Below are 20,743 nucleotides of genomic sequence, written 5' to 3'. Positions count from 1 at the left end.
GGAAGAGTGCAGCATCTGGGTGTACCAGTGCAGCAGCTCCGTGAGTGGGACCGATCGCAAAGAGAAACCGTGTAAACAGTGACACAAACTAAGATTTAAGGTTATTAAACAAGAGTCTCCATTTGTCTGAACAGGAGCAGGCTCAGTCCATCTGCAAAGTGCTGTCGGCTTCTTTTGACTGCGCTCTGACGTCCGACAAGTCCTGAGGTCAGGGACACGGACCAGTGCCGAGATCTGTCCAGGAACAATCCCAGCAGCTGACAATAAGAAAACCAGCATACCTGCAGTTTGTGTGTTAAACATGTGACCATTTCCCTTTTCACCCAACTTTTCCGTGTTATTGTTCACAGAGGTTAAAGGCTCAGTGTGTAAGATTTACCTGAAAGGGAACTATTGGCAGAAATTGAATATAAACTTATCCTGTGTGTTTCATCTAAACTGTGGTGAGGGGGCATTCAGCTGCCACATGAAACGTCACCACTAGATGTCACTAGATTCTACACACTGAACCTTTAAGTGCAGGGTCAATCTGCTCTGCTGCTCTTTGTTAGTTTTCATGAGTCAAGCCTTTGATTCGATGGCAGAGTCTCATTCAGTCTCATCCTACAGTGAAGGTGTCGTAATCATTTCCCCTCCTCCTTTGACCTTTCAAAATAAAGTTTGGAAAGGAGGGAAATGGTTGCATTAATAAAAAAAAAAAGTCAGTGCACAGTTTTTATCTGGGAGATGTAAACGCCTCATATTTATATAAATGACGGTACATGATGCTGCAGCACATCTCCACCTAGGTGTGTCAGCATGTGAGGATTCATGGGAGACATTCAAACTTGACGGTACACACAGTATTTATGAGCCACAGTTTGTTTCTCTTCACGTGGAAACCTCTAGATCACTTTGGAGGTTTTAAATCTTTTTGTGTCTTTGTGTTTAAACAACAGTGTCGTTACAACAGCATGTCAGCATTTCTTAATAAATTGGGTTTTGTGCATATTTCTAATTTCCTCTTGTTTAAAATCTCCTGGTACCAACAGCTTGATGTATTTTCTGACTTGTTTTTTTACACCTGATACCAGAGAAACCTGACGGGGCTGTAAAAAAGCATCAGAAAGATTTAGGAGCAACAAAAAAGATTTTACATCCGTGGCACAAACTGGACATCACTTGGGACATATGCTCTTCCTCCACCTCATTCCAGTTGAGCTTGGGTAATGAAATGTATTTGATCTGGTACAATAAAAGAAAGGAAGTTTTGTATTTGAAGTATTTTACTGATTAAAATGTTCTTTCTCTTTATGTTAGTGTTGTCTTTTCTTTTTAATTTATATTTTTACACACCTTAATCATGAAGTGGTTTTATTAAAGAAATACTTTTTTCACATTTTCCTTCTGCTTTCTAAAACGTGGATGCAGTAATGCGGAAATATCGCCCAACAGAGGGAGCTCATGTTTCATCATCTATCTTTGACTTGAGATTCACACCAGTAAGTTTATACTTACTAATACTAATACTTTAATGAGTCCATTAGTTTAAGTAGTTTTGTGCATTTAGGTCTTAAGACTCAAATATCCTAAAATAAAGAAAACTGTGTTTATATCAATTATTTACTAAAACTAGGAATCATTTTCATAAATTGAGTACAAACTCATTTAACACTCAGACCAGTCAAACCAATCATCTTATTTCATATTTTATTATTCCAGTTTCATTTTCCCATTTTCTTCCACAACAGAGTTATGAGTCGACGCAGTGATCCACAGACAGTTAATGAGAATGAAGTGATGAGGGTATTTTCCCAGCAGTGTGAGTGTGTTTGTGTTCTTGGCGCACTCGAATGTGCACGTACACACACACAGGTCCAGCTGAGGTCACATCTATAACTGCTCATCACCACAGTGCATTAAAAGGACATTTACTGCCCACGCTAACTCTGCTCTTTACATTTAAATATCAACAAAGCCAAACCAAACATATTTACATGAATAGGTTATTAAATCTTCCTGTTTCCAGTGAGTTCATATTAAACACGATGAAGAGAGCGAGTGCATCAGCTCCGTGATTCACACGCTTCTCTTCTCGTCATTCACAAATCCATGGAAGGCTCGATATCAACATTATGAACAGAAAGAAAGTTGCTCTGCAACTAAAGTTAATTACATTGTGTTTTATATTTATTTAATAACACTATAGATCAACTAATCTTTCTACATTATAGAACCCTGGTTATGTACAAGTATGAGAAGCTTAAGCTGTGGGAAGGACATTCTTCTCTGCGTGTGGTTGTAGAGAGCGTAAAAATAAAAATAAAAAACTCAGCAAGTTGGAGCGTTAATGCGCTAAAAGACAAGAGGAAGCAACAGAAGTCAGTCAACTTCTGCTTTTCATCACATTCCCTCGATTTTACTTTTTTGATTTCCTCTTTCTTCAATATTCTTCAATACTGTCATCTTCAGTTTATTCTGTGCAGCCGACACACACTCCCTCTTTCTCTAATAGGGCAGATGTCAGGTGAAAACAGCCTGAGGTGTCAGACTGGACATGAAGGTGATTACTGGCTGCTGCTGCTGCTCCAGTCACTGTCATCCTTTGACCAAAAGAAGCTCGGGAGGAAGAAGTGTTGCTGTTGGATATTTTCCTAAAATTGCTCAGGCAGAAAAAAGGGACTAAGATGTGTGACCACAGAATTCATGTGCAGCTCTCTCATTCTACACACACATGTGGGGGGGGAAGCATCTTCTCCCAGAACAGCTGAGGTGAAAGCTTTTATTTACATGCAGCACTTTAATGTCTCTCTATGAAAACAGGGACAGGGAGGATAGCGCCACCTGGTTGCAGCATCGAGCATATTCTGGGGTTTAACTTAGCACCAATAGAGAAACCTCCACGCAGGAGGGCTACTACACCAAGAAGCAGGTGGGCTTTTATAAAATCACACATGCACGGAGTTGGAATGTAAGCAGGTCGTCTACGTTCACTCTTACAGTCGTTAGTTAAAGTTAAGATACATTGCTGGAGTCTTCACTGGTACATTTGCAGAAAAACGGGAGAAAAGAACTCTGTACACAACCTTCATCATGTCACGTCGTCTCATGTTGTAGCAAGGATAAAGACAAGAAAGTGCATTTATTGCGAGAAGCCGTTCACTACAATCATAAAGAGTTTTTTTCAATTTTAAGAGGCTGTCTCAGAAACATTAACAGCAAGCATTAAAATCCACGACACCGACACTTTCTGGCCCGTGTGTGTGTGCCACCGCGACGGCCACACAAATTTGCAGCTAAGGTGATGGATCAGCAACGCTTCCTCAAGCACGCAGATGATGCTGATGATGTCGAATGGGATGATGGTGGATTGGTGGGTTGGTGGGTTGGTGGGTTTGTGGTTGGTGGGTTGGTGGTTGTCGACAGACACAGGCAGCGGGTGGAGGTGGGACGCTGCGTCCTGGGACACGTCCTGAGACCCAGTGAGATTATCTCAGTCAGCGATGAAGTGCACAAACGTGACCGGGAAGGCTCCTCGTCTCATTGGATCACCTTCGATGTGGCCCAGCTAGAAGAAGGAAGACAGAGGTGAAAGGTCGGAGGGCAGACACAAACCAAAATCCTGGATTTTAAGGGTAGTATTCACTTTTTGGGGAAAGTCTTATTTCACCAGGACACCAAAACATTGTACTACTCTGTAGTGATGTTTATGTCACCTTAGGCACATATACATCACTCAAACAAGTAAACACTGGGACTAGCTAAAACAATAAACTGTTAATTAAAGTTGTTGAATTATTTCCATAATGATTCAATTACAAAATTACTCTAAACGTTGTGTATGGAGTTAAGATTCAAACTGGTAGAGTTAGAGTTAATGAAATACATGTCTACATGGTTTTAACACGCTGAAAAGGTTATTAAAAAGGTTTAACACATTTGTCACAAGATCAAAATAATAAGTTTTTTTTTTTTTATGATAAGCCAAATCGCAATACCTTAACCAAGATAAGACAAATTAGAACTGAATCTAAATTGAATTGAATTTGAATTGAGAAATCAGTGTCAACATCCATCTCTACTAAACACCATCTAAAACTATGAGGGTCTAAATCACAACCACTATCTAAGTTATATATAAAAAAATTATTTACTGTACAATATTACCTTAAGGGAAGAGAGTACTTATTTATGTCCATTAAGACTTTTTAAACATCTTCTATACCTGGAAAAAAAAAAAGCTAGGACATGTTTCTGCTCTGAAGAACAAAATACAGAAAACAATTAATGGTTTTATCAAGATTTGAACCAGGCTGGTCTGGATATAACTGACAATACACAAGAGATACAAGTCATATTATCAACACGGCGTCTTCACTGGAGTTTGGACAAAATGCTGATGTGATATTCTGGTTTGGTTTGGTCACGTTGGCTGGGCAGATTTTTACACTTAACACGTTGTTTTAAATCAGGGAAAACAAGCAATATCCATGTGTGTCAGGAACAGAGTAACACAAACTCAGGGCAGATTAAATTTACTTTGACAGATTCAGAGATAAAAACTAGAGTTCCTGTCAGGTTCAGGTCGGGCTCTCCTGAGCTTGGACAGAATGGACAGAAAAATGCTGCCCGAGCTGCACTCTTGTTTAACATACAACAAAACACCCTTCTGTCTTTTTACGTTGATACTCAAAGTAACATAATAATCCAATTAAACTCCAATTATGCATCACAGTGACTTCATCAACTGCTAGTACGATGCTTTCCTTTCAGTACGAGAAGCACAGAAGGGGAGATGACGCAGAGAGGAAGCGTGGAGGACGGGACCTCGGGGGACACGGGGTCCGTACAGGGCCACAGGGAGAGAGATTGACTAAATACAGTCAGATCTGCCGAGGGGGCTCCGAGGAAAACAAGCCACAGCTGGTCTGTGTGCACACAAGGAGCTCCACAGAGGAAGCAACAGCAGGCGGGAGAAGAGAAGGAGGACGAGGAGGAGGCGGTGCGGGGTAACGGCCAGAACGAGGTCACAGCTTTTTTCTGCTGTGAGCCACCGTGGTTTCTTAGCGCTGGTAAAAACAGGACCACAGTGGGACAAGAGACGCTCATGTAATCTCGTGTAAAAGAAACCAGCAGCGTGAGTCTAAAGAGTGATACTGACCCACCACTCCTGGTCCTCCTCTCCATCCACCACGATCACCTCGCCCTCGGAGAAGGTCAGCTCGTCCGGGTTGTCGGCCGCACAGTTGTAGATGGCCTTCACTCGCTTCGGCCTCTGCTTCTGAGAAACAAGACGGGGCTGTTAATAAGTGGGAGAAGGAAATGTTGACAACTGTCTACAACACAGGCAGCAACACAATCGTGGTTGATTCTGTTTCACTCTGACTTTTGTTTCTGTCTCTTTTTCACCAAATTTAAGATGTTTTACTTGTGTTATTGAGTGTCTTTGCTGTATATTGTCTGCGGGTGTGGATGTTGTATAGTTTCTAAATTCCTCGAGTACAAACGTGTGCCATTTTAAGGTTGAATGACCAAACTTGTTTTGTCTTCTCTAATTAAAGTAACTGGAACAGGGGCGCTCACAGCAACAGGAGCATTCCTGGAACAATCAAGCATCTTCTATGTGAATGAGACCTCTTTATATATATTTATATATATATATATATATATATATATATGTATTCAGTTTCGTGTCCGATGCATGTCAGACATAGGCACTTGTGTATTTTCCGGACATGCTACTGGGGGGGGGGGGGGGGGGGGGGGGGGGGCAGGAAAAGAAAATTATTTCCGTTCTTGTGAACAGCCTTTCCAGAGAGATTGTTGTGTCATGCCACTGACAAAGAGTCACCAAATGAAGACAAAGGAAAACCTGTATAATCCTAAGATTCTCCGCCAGCTGACCAAACGAAAAGAAATGCAATCAGATACTTTTTCGTAATTTCCACCTTCAAAATCTTAAAAAAACGATTTATGGAAAACAGCTTCCCTCCAGAAACTGTGAATGAGTCTTTGCATGAGAACAGAGTGAGAGTACAGGAAGGATATTTACTGCTTAAGTCGACACTGGAAACACTGAGACAATAGGTCGACCCTACACAGGAGGAAACCGCACAACACGGCATGAAGCACGACTCGTTAAATCAGCAGCCGATGATTCAGTGCAACAGTATCAATGAATAAGCACTTTACACGCTGCAGTATCTGGACGATAATGAGGGGAGGCATGAGACACTCACTGGGTAGGCCTTCCTCGGCATCGGGGATGGAGGCAGGGCCTGACCTATGGAGTTCTGGGGGCATCCTGGCACTTCCTTAGCTGGAACAGGAAGAGGAAATTATATCATGTAGGCCACAACTGAACTTTTCACATTTTCCACGGAAGAAACCGGATTTGACAGATTGTGAAACAACATGTGTGAATGTTGCGGAGACACTGGACAGACGCAGATTCGACCTGGGGGGGGATATTTTCCCTCTCTTATGCTCATCTCTCACCTGGTCTCTCGATGGACTGGGTTCGATTTAGAGGACCTCTGTTGAAGCTTTTATCATTGCTGAAAAATACAGAGAATATAAAAAAAACACGTGTCCCCATTATTAAAGTAGTGGTCACATAAAGACACAGTAAAGTGTCCAGCTCTCGGTGACGCCGCAGCAGATTTATTGAAGCACTATCAGCCCTGTGGGGAGATAAAAAAGGAGAAAGGGGCGACTGGGGAGGAGAGTTATTGCTCCTCTGGCTCGACGCGGAGTTTAGCCTCGAAGCTAATGAAGTAGCTAAACAGCAGCCGTGTGGGCTCATTCCTCTTGAAGAAACAAAAAAGCACATTACGAGACAAGAGTTCACATCAGCAAGATACACAACCCTGAGGAAATACATGATTTCCCTTCGTGTGTGTGTGTGTGTGCACTGAAATATATGAATCTATTGTCCTCTGGTGTAAGATAATGAAGCTGTGGAGTCACAGCTCAACTCCTTCTGGTTTTTGTACATGGTGATAGTTTTCTTACGGCTGCAGACACACATTGGTTTTATTTTCTTACCCAGCAGGAGACTTGGGGGGTGCCGCTCGGGACCCCGGGGGCCCCTGGCCTGATTTGGACTGTAAGTTCAAAGGAGGAGGTACTAGAACACATAGTCAGACACAAGAGTTAATTTCATCTGGTTCATATCATCGTCATCATTATTAATATTTGTATACTTGTTATCATTCACATAAAATCGATTTGCAAAATTATCAATAAAGAATCAATCATTAAATCACTTAGCACCTTATTAGCAACAGCTGTACAACTGCCTATTCATGCAGCTTTACAACCAGTCGGTCATGTGGCAGCAGTTCAATAATTAAAATCATACATGTTAAAAATGTGACCTCATTGATTTTGACCGTGATGCATTTCTCAAACTGCCGACCTGCAGGGATTTTGGGTCTCTTGAAACAAAGAGGACAACTTGAACTTCAACAACTTGACACTGATTTAAAGCTCTGTCCAGTATGAGCCTGATTGTTAGTGTGTTTGTATTTCTTTCAACCTGTGTAAATAAATAATAATCAAACCCAGCACCGGCATAGAAATGACAGATGTGCCTATGTCTCCCAGATTTGAATGTTTAGCAGAACCCATTAGAAAATGGAATATTGAAATCTTCTTACAAAGGCATTTAGATTGGATAAGTTTTGAATCCATGATTGCTTTTACTTAGAAACTGGTTAAGTTAGAGAGGGATCAATGGGTGGAGGTCTCTCCGTACCTCCAGTCGAGGTGAGTCTCAGAGGCGGGACAGGAGGGTGCATGTTGGGGGGGTCTGAGGAAGACCTTTGTCGCCCCACCAGGTCTAAAGGACCGGGCTTCCAGCTGCCGGACCCTGAAGACTGAATGATCCCACCCAGACCGGATAACTGGACTGAGAGAGAGAGAGAGAGAGAGAGAGAGAGAGAGAGAGAGAGAGAGAGAGAGAGAGAGAGAGAGAGAGAGAGAGAAAGATAGATTATTAATAGGGAAGAGAGAGAGAGTGCCTCACATTGCCCGAACCAGCATCCAGCCGTCCAATTGAAAAGCCGTTTCCATTTGAGTGTAATCGAGAAGGACATTAGATGGGGAGAGGGAATGTGCAGAATGTCGAGGCTGTGGTGAGGTGAGCAGCTGGTTGTTTCTCCTCCGCTCTCTTGGCCGCACTCCAGACGACCACTAATGTTATTAAAGATCGAATGCGGTGGACTTGTCACAAGTCGGTTTGCCTAAAGAAATAACTTTTCCCCGAAGCACATACACACTGAGTTTCATGAGAAAAGGTTTCAGATTGTTTGTTCGTCAATCACACCCGCAGAGTCATTTACATAAAGGCCGAGGCAACCGGCGGCACGAGGGGAAAGGAGACTTCACAGATACTGTGGAGGTACAGGAGGAGTTTCCTCTGAGGCAGATTTTAAGGAAGACAACTTCCAAAGTACAAAAACGTCAGACACAGTTTCTCAGATTTAAGATTTCATTCAATCTACATTTGCCTTCCACTCTTCTATCTCTGATGCTGCTGTGTCTGACCCTTACCCAGGTTTCTCGGGGGTAAGGGCGGAGCGGAGGTGGACGCGTTCTGGTTGTTGTTGAGGATGGTGCCGTAGGTTTCGTTGTTCACCAGGCTGGGCATGTAGCCGCGCTGCTTGTCCTTGGAGAGGTTGTCGCGGCCTCCGGGGCCCAGGGTGGAGTTACTGCTCGGGGTGTAACAGCTGACCGGTCGCTCGTCTCTGCGATGAGGACTGGGCTGCAAGGACAACAGAAGGTCAGTGTGGGTCAAAGGTGAAATATATATATAGTGTACGCATGAGAGATTTGTGATGGCTCAATTTGAGAATGTAACGGGTCAGACGTGGTTCATCAGATTTGTGGTTCTGCATTCCATCGGTCTTCTCCTCTCTGACTTTAAGGCATGATGTTTTTGATTTACCTACTTTTGAATCTTTGTCTTTTGAGATGAAGAAAAACACTTTGTTACTTTAGAGTCGCTACTGTTGTTTAACTTTTGCCATTGAGATATTGATTTCATCTGTGTCCATTTGATTTTCAGCAGGATGACACAGAATCTACTGAATGGATTTCCATGAAAGTTTATGGAGGGTTGTGTCATGACTTGACAAAGAACCAGTTAAATCCAGATCGTCCTACAAAGCGGCCTTCCTGTGTTCTCACTTCGCCGTATACTTAAAAAAACTAATTCAGCACATCGGTAATACATGAGTAAATTTGCTAGTTTCTCAAACCAAATGTAAAAAGCAGGTCATTCTATTTCCTTGCAAATAATATAGATCAATACTCAAGAGACTTTTAAACAATCCTTACTCCCAAGCTGAGACGTTACGAATCACATTTGATCCAATTTTACAGAAAAATTTAAATAAAAGGAGTAACCTGATATGATGCATGTGTATTTTAGGTCTCAACTGTCCTCGATAAGCTGCAAATCCTTTAAAATAATTCTCATTCTCATACACTCTTTGTATAGCAGCTATATTCATAAATACTCCCTAAATGTCTCTTACCTTGTCATCCAGATCCTCATCACTCTCATCCATGTCTTCGTGCTGCAGACACCACTCGTACTCAACGTGGACATGGGAGTTGAATTTCCCTGCCAGTGCTTGGTTCAACTACACCGACAAAAAAACAAAAACATGCACATATAAGCACAGATGACCGACGTGGTTTCAGGAAGTGATGTGTTTGCAGATATAAGCCCGAGTCTAAACACCGTGAGCTCACCAGTTCCTCACACTGTAGGTGTTTGAGCCTGCGAGCGATATCCAGCGGCGTCTCCCCGGCTTCATTAGCTGCAAGAGAAAACAACAGAAACATATCATCACTGTATCCACATGCCACACGAGCACAAACACACAGCCCGCTTCCTTTCATCTCTTTCCACAGTGGCGTGAGAAATGTGTAATTAGACTGTTTCCCACACCGAGCAGCTCCCTGGTTTCTCTCTGCGCTCCGTCTCTGTGAATCTATTATGTGCTTGTGTTGCTGGTGTCAGAGCGGAGCAGATAAATTGATGCCGTGAGAATAAGTTGCACAGGACTTTTGGCAAAGCTCAAATCTCTGGGAACTGAATGTGTAGGACTTGGACAGAGCTGTATGAGAGAAGAATTTGTGAGAAAACAGACGTCTACTTGTAGAATCAACCGTAACTTTACAAAGACTAAAAACCATACAAAGTGTGTACCAAAATAAGGTTTATGATGCTTAAATAATAAATTTCCTATTAAAATAGGCACCTAAATGTTCTGCTCATTCACCTATCAATTAATCGATCAATGATTGCAGGAATAATACAAACTGAATCATATAATTCTACATGCATTTATAAAGAAAATCTAAGTTTAAACGGCTATTTAGCTACTTCTTACATCTTTTAATGGAACATCCAGCTTTAGTGGCCAGTTAAATAATATAACCTTGAAACCAGCAAACAGCTACTAGGAACTGAATATATATATATAGTACAATAAAATCCAGGGGTGAGAAAAATAAAGACTGAGAAATAGAAAGAAAGAGGAGGAGAGCGTTGCACAGTGATGAATCATGGTTCATCCTGGTTTCCTCACCGCTCTCTATGGAGGCCTTCCCCCGCAGCAGCAGTTTCAGACACTCGCTGTTGTCGGTCAGACAGCAGTAGTGTAGCGCCGTGCTGCCTTTGGCTGTCTGCTTATCCAGATTCAAACTGTCGGGGGACACAAACACACAGAGCAAAAGTTTAAATACAAACACTGGAGGCATAAAATAAAGGCTTGGTTTCTTCTGTACAACCTCTAAGATGCACTGGATATAACATCCTCCAATAAAAGACAAGCAAACCAAGCTTTGAGCAGAAAGTCAAATATGTGTATATTATTGCTATGAAGGTTCGCATTGAGTATTAATCAGAAAATAGTTTAAAACAAAAAAGTTTTAAGATGAATCACTTCTCCAGTTTATGTCAAAATTGGACAAATAGAGTGTTTTCATCGTGGCCTCTCCAGTGTTTTCTGCACAGTCAGATTAACTGTCAAAACTCGTTGGAGCATATTTCATTCTGCCAGTAAAAAAGCAACTGAGGTGATGCATGAATGCACGGTTGCCTCCCGGGTTTTTTTCACTGTACCTGTTCTGACTGAGGAAGTCCACGATGTGAAGAGATGTTCGATCCACCAGTCTCACTGCGAGATGAAGGGCCGTCTCCCCTTGTTCCTGGAATAAATAAAACATTTGAATCAAGCCACTATAGGACTATGAGGTGTTTATTTAGAATCATCGATGAGCAATAACGATGCAACAGATTATTATGACTAAGAAGTAAAGTGCACTCACGTGTCCGTTGGCCAGAGGTATGGGCTCCATGAGGTCGACTCCCTCGGCGTACACCTGGATGAGGGAGAAAATGTCTCGGGCCTTCACGGCGTCGCACAGCGTGTGGAGCTGAGACGTCGCCTCAGGATCCTTCTTCCTGGCAAAACGTTTCTCTGTGTATTTGGCTGTGATGAAGTCTTTCCTCGCCTGCCTGGTGGTGGATGTAAGGAGGGGGGGGGGGGGGGGAGGTGTTGAGTTACAGGCAGCAGGTGAGACTGTATCACACGTGTATTGAGCAGTAATGTAGGGAAAGTGGCAATCGAAAGCCTTGAATTAGCTTTTGGTTATAAATTTTACAAGAAAAAGACACAAAAGTAGAACCTATTAATCTGCAATACACTATGTGCTACCTTAAAGTAAAGATGTTATCTATTACCTCTTATGGTTGATATTTTGATGAAGGAACAGTGAAGCTATAGTTTGAATTCTAGCAGCGATTTTTAGGCCTCATGTCCGTTTATATTCTGTGAACCTAAGTTACTTAAAATTTGGAATTCTGTAACTTTCACTATCCTTTATTTAAAAAAACAACTCAAATCAGCTGTCCTGTTTAAGTTACGTGTCAGACAGGTTCTGAAAACAAACACAACCACTGCTCTTCTCTGTTGACACATGGATGTGATTTGAGCAGCCGTGCATGGTATGTAAACAGTGGAATCATGATATAAAACGTCAAATAAAAAAGGATTAAACCTATAATATGATGCATAAAACCATAATGATGGATAAATACCCTGAAAAGGCCTTCTCCCTGAAGGCCAATCGTGTCGTACAATTGATCATTAACATGTCATCACTGATATATACAAGTTGGTTGAAATGTCTGCTGATCTAATGCTGATCATGCAGTTTAAAAAGACGTGGCACCGGATCATTTAGGTGTCGCCAGTTGCGGACCGGCTGTGGAGGAGTGTAATGTGAGACGAGTGAAGGAGGTAGGAGAAGTGAGGGATGAGCGGAGGAGGAGATGGAGAGAGATGGAGTGTGTCGGAGAAGAGTTGTAGGGGTGACTTACATGTCACTGGCTGGGTTGGGTTTCACCACATTTTCAGCACTTAAACAAGCCTCCATGATTTCATTAAAGCCTGCGTTCCCCACATTCTTGGCCAGCTGTGGAGCACGCACACACACACAAACACACACACACACAAACGAACATTAAAATTGCACAACACCGATCTGATTGTGGTCAACAAAACTTTTTAACATCACGCAATCAAGACTGGAAGCGTTGAATACTGGTCGTCCCACAGGCGGTAAATCTCTGCACCAAACGGTGATTAGAAAAGCCAAACAAAATCTCAGCTATTCCGGAGGAGGAGACTTCCAGAGGTCTCAGAGTGGAGGAGGAGAAGGAGGCCAAGGAGGATGCTTTTTTACTTCCTCCCCCAAGTGTCCACTCTGTGCCTGTTCTAAACTCCCCCTCAATTATCCTTACTTATTTCAAACCTGCCTGAGAAGTCTCCTACAGATTTATACAGAAAATCAATAAAAGCAACTGAATCAATCGATGATGAGAACAGGGGACACGAGGAAGGTCAGCTACGGACGCCAGAAAGGTTCTTTACCAAGAGCTCCGAGGTGCTGAGTACATCCAGAGTGAGCGACTGGATCCTGGAGTAGTGGACGCCCAGCTCCCTGTGGATCCCTGAACATTCAATACAGGTGAGAATACCCAGATTGATGGACAGCCACGTCGGGTCTGACACACAGAAAGAGGAGAGAATTAAAGGTAAGGAACACATGAGTGACACACTTTCCTCAAGCAAAATTCACTGAGGTGAAAAAGTCATTTCTGCAGCTTCGATGTGTCCTTGTGGGAAGCTGTGGGCTCTGGATATCTGATACCAGCCTGAAGGACATTTCACTATCTCATGGCAAATACGTCTGAGGAAAGTGACAGAGCCAAACTGTGACTGAGTCTGGCCTAGATACACTTCACATATCTCAGTATATATATGTATCTTGTATACATTAGGTTTAAGAATATACATTTACACATAAACATTTAGGAAACATTATTGGTAGAAAGATTTCTTAAAAGATCCAGACTGCAAGAATTTCAGCTTTTCTAAATCAGGGATTTAGGACAAACATACCAGTGTTTTTTACATAATTTAGCTGATAACTATAAATATGAACCACTGCTAACACTTTTCTAAGTGCATAACATTAATTTGTTAACCAAATCATATCTGTATATTTGCTTCACTTCATCCATTACAGTGCACATATCCCTGGCTTTACAAATTCAGGAAGTTGGGACGACCAGAAGGTCAACTTTCATAGCACAGAGTTGCAGTGCAGGTAATATATCATTTTCCAGAGTTCAACATACACAACAGATATAAACGGGTTCATGCTATATATCTTGTGTTGGTGCTGCTGAATACTGTACATCTGAGGGCACAGTGTACTGTAAATCTTTGAGGTGTTTCCCAGTAAATAACATCTATTTACAATCAAAGATTGACTCTGTGCGTCACGTGGGGATGATAATGAATCTAAAAAGTCAGGAATCAATCACACTTCACACTTCTTTGGTTGAGTGATGGTAGCAGACCTTTACACAACAGCAAGTACCTGTCTAGGACGGTAACTAAATGTTGCCTGGAAGTTAGAACATCAATCTAAATTTTGGCTGCATTAATTATTTAAGTTTTAATTCTGTTCGTGTTTTAGTGGTTTTCCTATCTTTGCCACTCACTGGGAGCTCCACAGTCGCAGCAGACGTCATTTCCCGTCATCCTCTTCACTTCTCCGAGGATTGCCTTGGTCAGCTCCTGCACAATGTTGTTCTCGCCGAAATGCTGGTCCCCTTTGAAGGCCTGATTCAGCGCCTCCTCCTTACTGTTCTGCAGCACCGAGATCCAGCTGGTGGAGGGAAGAGAAGAGACGAGATGGAGAGGGGCGTACAGGAGAAGTGAGTCAGATAGAGAAGACCATAATGAAAGAGGAGGATGAATAGAAGGGCGAGAGGAGGGGCAGGGAGCAGCTGAAGCAGAAAGTTTAAATTGTGAGAATGGAGTAAAAGGCAGTTAATGTGCAGGAGGTGCTGGTTAAACACGAGGTCAAGCGGCTGAACCGGTGAGCGGTAGGAAGCGTGTGGAAAAAGTGGTTGAGGTGGTAAACAGGATGCACTTAGGCACAAGTCTGAACACACACACACACACACACACACACACACACACACACACACACACACACACACACACACACACACACACACACACACACACACACACACACACACACACACACACACACACACACACACACACACACACACACACACACACACACAGAACAGGCACTTACATCTGACAGTCCTGGTCGTCCTCAGCCTGAAAGTGATACGTTCTGTCGTCTGAAAGAAAAAAAAAAAAAATAAATGAGGAGAGGAGAGAAGTGAGGTAAAGGAAAGGGAGGTAGAGCATTAATCACGGAGGAGAGGCGATGGAGTCAAAGCTTTGAGCGATTCCCCTCCGGAGGGCATTTAAATATCCCACTGCCAGGTCGGGCTGAGGGTGAAGTGCTGAACAGAAAACCCAAAACTCTTTAAGCTCTTGCTTCTGTCTTCAGATGTGAAATGAGTCGCTAAAGACCACGGAGAGTTTACACCACTCTATCCAAGCAACTTATATCATGAAGTTTCATAGTTTCCCCTCTCGATAATCATTGTCATCTCCTCTTCTTAATGACTTTAAAAGGGGGTCATTAGCCATACCTCACAGTCCAACCGGATTTGTTAATTTATATTCTTATAACAAATAATCTCAACTGCTCTCTACCTGGTGAAGCATTTGTAGTTAGAACCTCGGTATGGAGAAAAGATGACGGAAAAGGGGATCTATGTGGCACCTGCTCAAACAGGTGAGCTAATGGGCGGTAGAGAGATTTGAGGCCTCCTGCAGCGGCCGGAGGTTCGATTCCCACCAGGCCCCTCGCTGCACGTCTTCCCTGCTCTCTCTCTCTCTCTCTCTCTCTCTTGCTTTCACACCCCAAAAATTGGAGGATTACTTAGTGATAAAAAGTGGGATGAACTTACGTGATATGAGGTCAAAGCTCCTCTTCTCATCAGGATTGTGTTTCACCTGGCAGGTGAGCAGGTTGAGTTTAGCTGGCGGCCGATTAGCCTGCCGGAGAGAAGGGAGGGTGGAGGAAACACAACAACATAAATGAGTGAGGCTGGTGTGTTTAACCGTATCTGACGGCTGCTGGAGCCAAATGAAACACTTGATAAGCTGCTTGTGTGAGATGGACTATTGTGGGCTAGTTAAATCTTTATATGGGAACAACTTGAGGTAAGTGAGGCTCAGCTGAGGCTCGGCTGAGGCAGCGATGTGAGAAGAATGCTAACTGGTGAACTCGGCCTGTGATCGCCGCTGCTCTGCTGTTTATGTATTCAAGCCAGCGAGGGGAGAGAAGGCCTGGAGCCAGGACACTGAAACTGATGTGGGTCAGGTGGCAAAGTGGAAGTGAAGCACAAGTGGAGGTCTGTTCTCGGTTTTACTCAGAGCAACCGCATCGAACTTGTCCTGTCTTCAGCTGTGTTTTCAGAGACGAGAGAGAAAGAGGTGTTAATGTTTGCTCACCGTGCCGTGTGAGATGGTGAGGTATCCGTTCTTCGCCGTGCACTTTCTCTTCTGCCAGACTTTCCTCAACCTGCAACACACAAACACAGCAATCAGTATTTCATATATACAATGGCATAGCAAACTACAAAATTCATAGAGGAGAAATATTTAACAAAATATTTATATTTTCGATATGTGACATTTATAGATATTTAAAGATCTTTTAATTATGAAAATGATCTGCAGATTATTCAATAATGAAAATCATCATTCGTTGCAGCCTAATTTAATCAAAACTTACCTTCCTCTTATGAAGAATCTTTATATTAATGTGCTCATAACATATTTAAAGTTCGTTACTATAGAATCTGACGTCTGATCTTTGTAAGTAGCTTTAAAATACTCACCCGTCACTTTTCTTGAATAGGTACCCACTGCGCTCGGTGCCATGCTCCTTGTTGCCCTGTGGCTGGTGCAGGCTGTAGGTGGTGCTCGGCCGCACCTGTGAATCCTGGGAAAAACACAGGCGACGCAAAGATACCGTTAGCATTTTTAGACTCATTAGTAAATCTGAAAGGAGATAAAACCTTAACTAAACTAATTTACATGTTTATTTATCTTTTGAATATTCAGTTTTGACAGCAATGTTACAACAGCTACGACAAAAAAGGACCAAACACAGGTCAGGAATCTTTTGTGAGTGATGTCATTTCCTGTCGGGAAACAAAGAGGACGGATTCTGAAGGCCAGCATTGGCAGGACATTAATGACTTTGTTGGTACACACGCACACACGCACACACACACACACACAGCCAAGGGAGCAGGAGTGTTGCTCGAGTTCAAACATTTCTCACCGACACGTCATTCAAACTCAACAGCAGAACTAAAGGCAACAAAAGCACTGAAACATGAACATAAATGATCATCTAGATTCTAGGGTAAAGGAACAGATATCATCTAGTCCTGTAACAACACCGACATGAGGATGAGGAACAGGATGTAAACGACCAGGATTTACATGAAGTCCACTTACTCTCCTGGACTTGTTTCACAAAAGATGGAGGCAGTGGAAGAGAGAAGAAAACAATTTTCAGATAAGACCAGGAGCTGCTGCAGAAGTTAGCTGCATATTTCATAATTCCTAATAATTAATTGAATAAAAATTCATCAAACAACAGGGTACACTGCAATAGACTGCATTTATATTACTTTTCTAGTCTTAGCGACTGCTCCAAGGGTATAAACAGTGCAAGTCTCACCCTCATTTACAAAGTGCTTCTATATGCTGCACTTCATATCACACACATATACACTCAGGGTTCAATGTGTGATGAGTTAGTGGCCTGAACTGTTTGTAATGCTCCCAGTCATCACTGAAAGAAGTTGGTTAATAACAAAGTTCAGGATTATCAACGTAATAAATAATTTCATTTCATTTTTTTGGGGGGGGGATAAAGATATTTGACTGGCCTTTTCTTAAACTTTGAAAAGTCAAGGAACACCTTCAGCACTGTGCGTTTGTGCGTGGGTACATTTGTGTGTGTGTGTTACCTCTTTCTGCTCCACCTGTAGCGCCGACTTCAGGACGTCTCGCAACTGAGTCAGCTGCTTCCTCTCCACATCCTGCACCTGCTTTATCTGAAGTGAAGGAAGATAAAACAGGAGAGAATGAAAACAAATATTTGTAAATCAGAGAGGAAAATAAAATGATAAAGTTAAGACATTGGGGTTTGTTGAGGTTCTCACTGTTTGCAGATCTGTGGACAGTTTCTCTATGGAAGGCTTCAGGTTGTCCACAGCTTTAAGACCATCCTGAAAGAAACTGAACGAGAAGCACATCATGTTTCATATTGATAGTTTTATTAGCATGAAAATATATTTTTCTGAAGATGGGAATCACATTTATATTTCTTACTTGCACTGTGCGTGGAAGTACTTGATGAGGTTCTGCAGCAGGTCCACTCCCTTGTTGATTTTGATCTCATTGACTTTGAGGAGATACTGTAAACATATTGAATACAGATGAGTTTAGGCAGAGTCAGGCCAAGTTCACTCAGAGGGGAAAAGCAACTGGGGCTTCATATCAAACAGACGCATCACTTTCATCTCACGTCTCAACACGTCAAAGTAAAAATCTACATCTTTCAAGAGAAGCTTCATTAAAATAAAAAAATGAAACAGAAAAATAGCTAAATGTAATGAATTCAAGCTTTGCAGAGCTTTGGCAAAGAAGAACTTTTTGGAATCTAAATCATAAATTGTGTGCAATGATATTTTCGGAGCAGGAAATGCAGTTTTCATTCTTTATGGTGCATATATCAAATTTCGTATTATCTTTTTAGTTGAAAAACAAACTAGAATGTAGAATCAGTGGAGCACAGAGGTCCAACAGTCTCCTTTAAATTCAATCAAGCCGCACCAAATTGCAAAAACTCAAAGATATCAGTCCTCTCAGCGGACCTGTTTATTCATTAAGATCCCTGCATTATTTCTTGGGAGATCAACAAAAAAGTTGTTTGATCCCCCCACAATTCGGTCCATCAGTTTTCGGTGTATTCCTGCTAAGAAATAGGTGATGATGAAAACATAACCTTTGTGGTGGAGTCAAATATAAATACTCTTTTAGTCAAACCAACCTCACTTATCTGCAACTGAAAGAATCTCCTCTCCTTCTCCATCTCCTCAGCGATCTCCGCCCCGCTGATTTCTGTCCGGATCATCCCGTGCTGCCTCGCATGCTCCTTCTTCTCCTTCTCTATCTTGGTGCTGTAAGGAAGTGACATCACAGGAAATTAAAGAGCACATCACACATTCTGTGACAGCGCCACAGAATGCACATAAAGTGACGTATTGTGTCAAATCAGCCCTGTTGTTGTCTGGCAAACAAATAGAGGGGATCAATGCTTTCACATTTACAATAGTTATTGGGCTAGAGATGGTTAAACTACCAGAATGGTTAAAATAAGAGGGATTGTTTGTTAATTTAATGTCAGTTAAAGCATCTTCACCTCTGTTGTCGCATTGATATGAGGATTTGTGATGAGGACAAGAAACTTCGCCATAAAAAAATTTGGAATCTGCTTCTGGGGAGATCTTTCACACGCTACGTTGCCTGTCAGTCAGTGCTCAGGGCTGATTCATCACAAAGACCGTTAACTCTGCAAACAGCATCTCCCGCAGGCAGTCAGGAAACGACAGGAGGGGGGGGGGGGGGGGCACCAGTCCATGCAAGAAGGGGCATTCTTTTTATTTCATATGCTGCTTTAATCACAGCATATTTCCTGAAAAAAGGATGCAGCAGTCTGTTCACTCCCTGCGCGGCGGAAGGAGATCGTGTCGGTGACTGAGCCGTTTGAAAAGTGCTCCGCCCGGTTCATGTGCGTCTATAGACAGACTCGACCCACTGATGTCTGACTGAGGAAAAGCTGTTTACACTTGAAGCATCAAAGACAGACGTGTGGTGTGATTGATGCGAGCCAGCTTTTGATTTAAAAACAAACCAACTGCTCTTAAAGGAATAGTTCAACATTTTAGGAAATATGCTTCTTCACTTTCTTGCTAAGCTTTTGATTTGTTGGTTGCGTTGCCTGTCTACCTTAAGGTGCCAGGAAAAAGCTCCAGGATGTTATTGCTGTTATTTTTTTGTTTACACATTTCAGCTTTTGTTCGGCTCAAACTCCCTCTGTTTACTTAGATTTGACACCTAGTCCGAGGTTCAAACTATGAATAAATGCTGCCTTTTCATTGGCCTTTACATTAAGAGAAGACCAAGTTAAAGTTGTTTTAATAAGGTAATCAACCATCTAATGAAAGCTAAAATACATAACCTGAAGGACTACTACAAACAGCTGTGACAGCTTTCCGTTTTGGTCTTAAACTTGCGAACGTGCAAGATTTCATGTCACTGCGAGGACACTGCTGGCCGTTGTCAGCACATGAATCTTCAGGCCTGGCAGCATTACAGCATCATCAGGGCTGCAACTAATAGCGAGACACATGTTAGCCAGGCTGACTGGCTGCCGGCCAAACTGACGGTCGTTCAACTGATGATGAGGCAGAGAATTCACTTTCAGTCCTGTCACTTCAGGAAAGGAGTCAGCACAAAAGTACAGGACTTTTTTTTTTTTTTATGTTCTTTCTGCATTTAAATTGCATTGAGTTAGTCAATAAATCAAACATTAAACTCCTTCCTGACTCGACAGCATTTAAAGTGAGATGATCTCCAATCTGGAGAACTTGAGTCTCGGATGCACGCAAACCAAAAAAGGCTAAATCAGAAATCAAATAAATTTCATCTCTCTGTGGCTGTGATATGAAAATAAACTCTTGCTGTGTAACGACAGTAGACAGCAGAGAGATCCATGATAGAGTAGAGCGACAGCACAGGGTAGGTTCGGATGGTTTTTCAGATCAGGCAGACAACTGCTGGACTCTATTGACGGCTTCAGTTTCCCATCAATGGAGTCAAATCAAAAGAATAAGTCGGGCCGGAGAGGAACAGTCACAAAGCATCCGGCTGAGTTCTGAACGCCAGTACAAAGTCTGCACTGTCCGATCCAAACGGTTTGGAGACGAGAGGCATTATTACCCTTTCAGTAAAGAATGTCCTTTGCAGCTTGTAAAATATATGAAAGTGCTATAAAAGGTTGTGTGTTCTGTGCATGCACAATCACAGTGAGGAAGAGGAGAGGCGGCAGTGAGGGCTGGTTATTCACATTATCAGGGATGTGTTGACAGTAAGTCACAGGGGGAGATTAGAGAGGGAGAGTTAGTCCAGACAAGTCGGACAGAGACAAGACA

General features: G+C 42.4%; 2 protein-coding genes across 3 annotated transcripts in view; one reads left to right on the top strand and one right to left on the bottom strand.

The window, feature by feature from the left end:
* The window catches only part of itgb1bp1 (integrin beta 1 binding protein 1), a 5,925-nt gene extending 4,632 nt beyond the window's left edge, over positions 1 to 1,293 (top strand). For both annotated transcript variants that reach the window (XM_053434798.1, XM_053434797.1), the window contains exons 6-7: positions 1 to 40; positions 135 to 1,293. The exon at positions 1 to 40 is cut by the window's left edge and continues 110 nt beyond it. In XM_053434798.1, the coding sequence (XP_053290773.1) occupies positions 1 to 40; positions 135 to 206 (112 nt within the window). In that variant the 3' untranslated portion in view covers positions 207 to 1,293. The remainder of the gene's footprint in view (positions 41 to 134) is intronic.
* Positions 1,294 to 1,671: 378 nt separating this feature from the next.
* Positions 1,672 to 20,743, bottom strand: part of asap2a (ArfGAP with SH3 domain, ankyrin repeat and PH domain 2a) — a 52,133-nt gene continuing 33,061 nt past the window's right edge. The window contains exons 6-28 of the mRNA XM_053435041.1: positions 18,580 to 18,709; positions 17,859 to 17,944; positions 17,690 to 17,765; positions 17,495 to 17,581; positions 16,349 to 16,452; positions 15,960 to 16,029; positions 15,413 to 15,500; positions 14,683 to 14,731; positions 14,072 to 14,238; positions 12,933 to 13,066; positions 12,380 to 12,474; positions 11,326 to 11,515; positions 11,120 to 11,205; positions 10,584 to 10,699; positions 9,742 to 9,809; positions 9,522 to 9,629; positions 8,536 to 8,746; positions 7,739 to 7,891; positions 7,027 to 7,108; positions 6,478 to 6,536; positions 6,219 to 6,298; positions 5,141 to 5,260; positions 1,672 to 3,547 (exon numbers count right to left, since the gene is read on the bottom strand). Of these exons, the coding sequence (XP_053291016.1) occupies positions 3,473 to 3,547; positions 5,141 to 5,260; positions 6,219 to 6,298; positions 6,478 to 6,536; positions 7,027 to 7,108; positions 7,739 to 7,891; positions 8,536 to 8,746; positions 9,522 to 9,629; positions 9,742 to 9,809; positions 10,584 to 10,699; positions 11,120 to 11,205; positions 11,326 to 11,515; positions 12,380 to 12,474; positions 12,933 to 13,066; positions 14,072 to 14,238; positions 14,683 to 14,731; positions 15,413 to 15,500; positions 15,960 to 16,029; positions 16,349 to 16,452; positions 17,495 to 17,581; positions 17,690 to 17,765; positions 17,859 to 17,944; positions 18,580 to 18,709 (2,434 nt within the window). The 3' untranslated portion in view covers positions 1,672 to 3,472. The remainder of the gene's footprint in view (positions 3,548 to 5,140; positions 5,261 to 6,218; positions 6,299 to 6,477; positions 6,537 to 7,026; positions 7,109 to 7,738; positions 7,892 to 8,535; positions 8,747 to 9,521; positions 9,630 to 9,741; positions 9,810 to 10,583; positions 10,700 to 11,119; positions 11,206 to 11,325; positions 11,516 to 12,379; positions 12,475 to 12,932; positions 13,067 to 14,071; positions 14,239 to 14,682; positions 14,732 to 15,412; positions 15,501 to 15,959; positions 16,030 to 16,348; positions 16,453 to 17,494; positions 17,582 to 17,689; positions 17,766 to 17,858; positions 17,945 to 18,579; positions 18,710 to 20,743) is intronic.

The sequence above is a fragment of the Pleuronectes platessa genome, chromosome 11 (assembly GCF_947347685.1).
Source record: "Pleuronectes platessa chromosome 11, fPlePla1.1, whole genome shotgun sequence".
Classification (NCBI taxonomy): domain Eukaryota; kingdom Metazoa; phylum Chordata; class Actinopteri; order Pleuronectiformes; family Pleuronectidae; genus Pleuronectes; species Pleuronectes platessa.
This window is presented reverse-complemented; position numbering and strand designations above follow the sequence as displayed.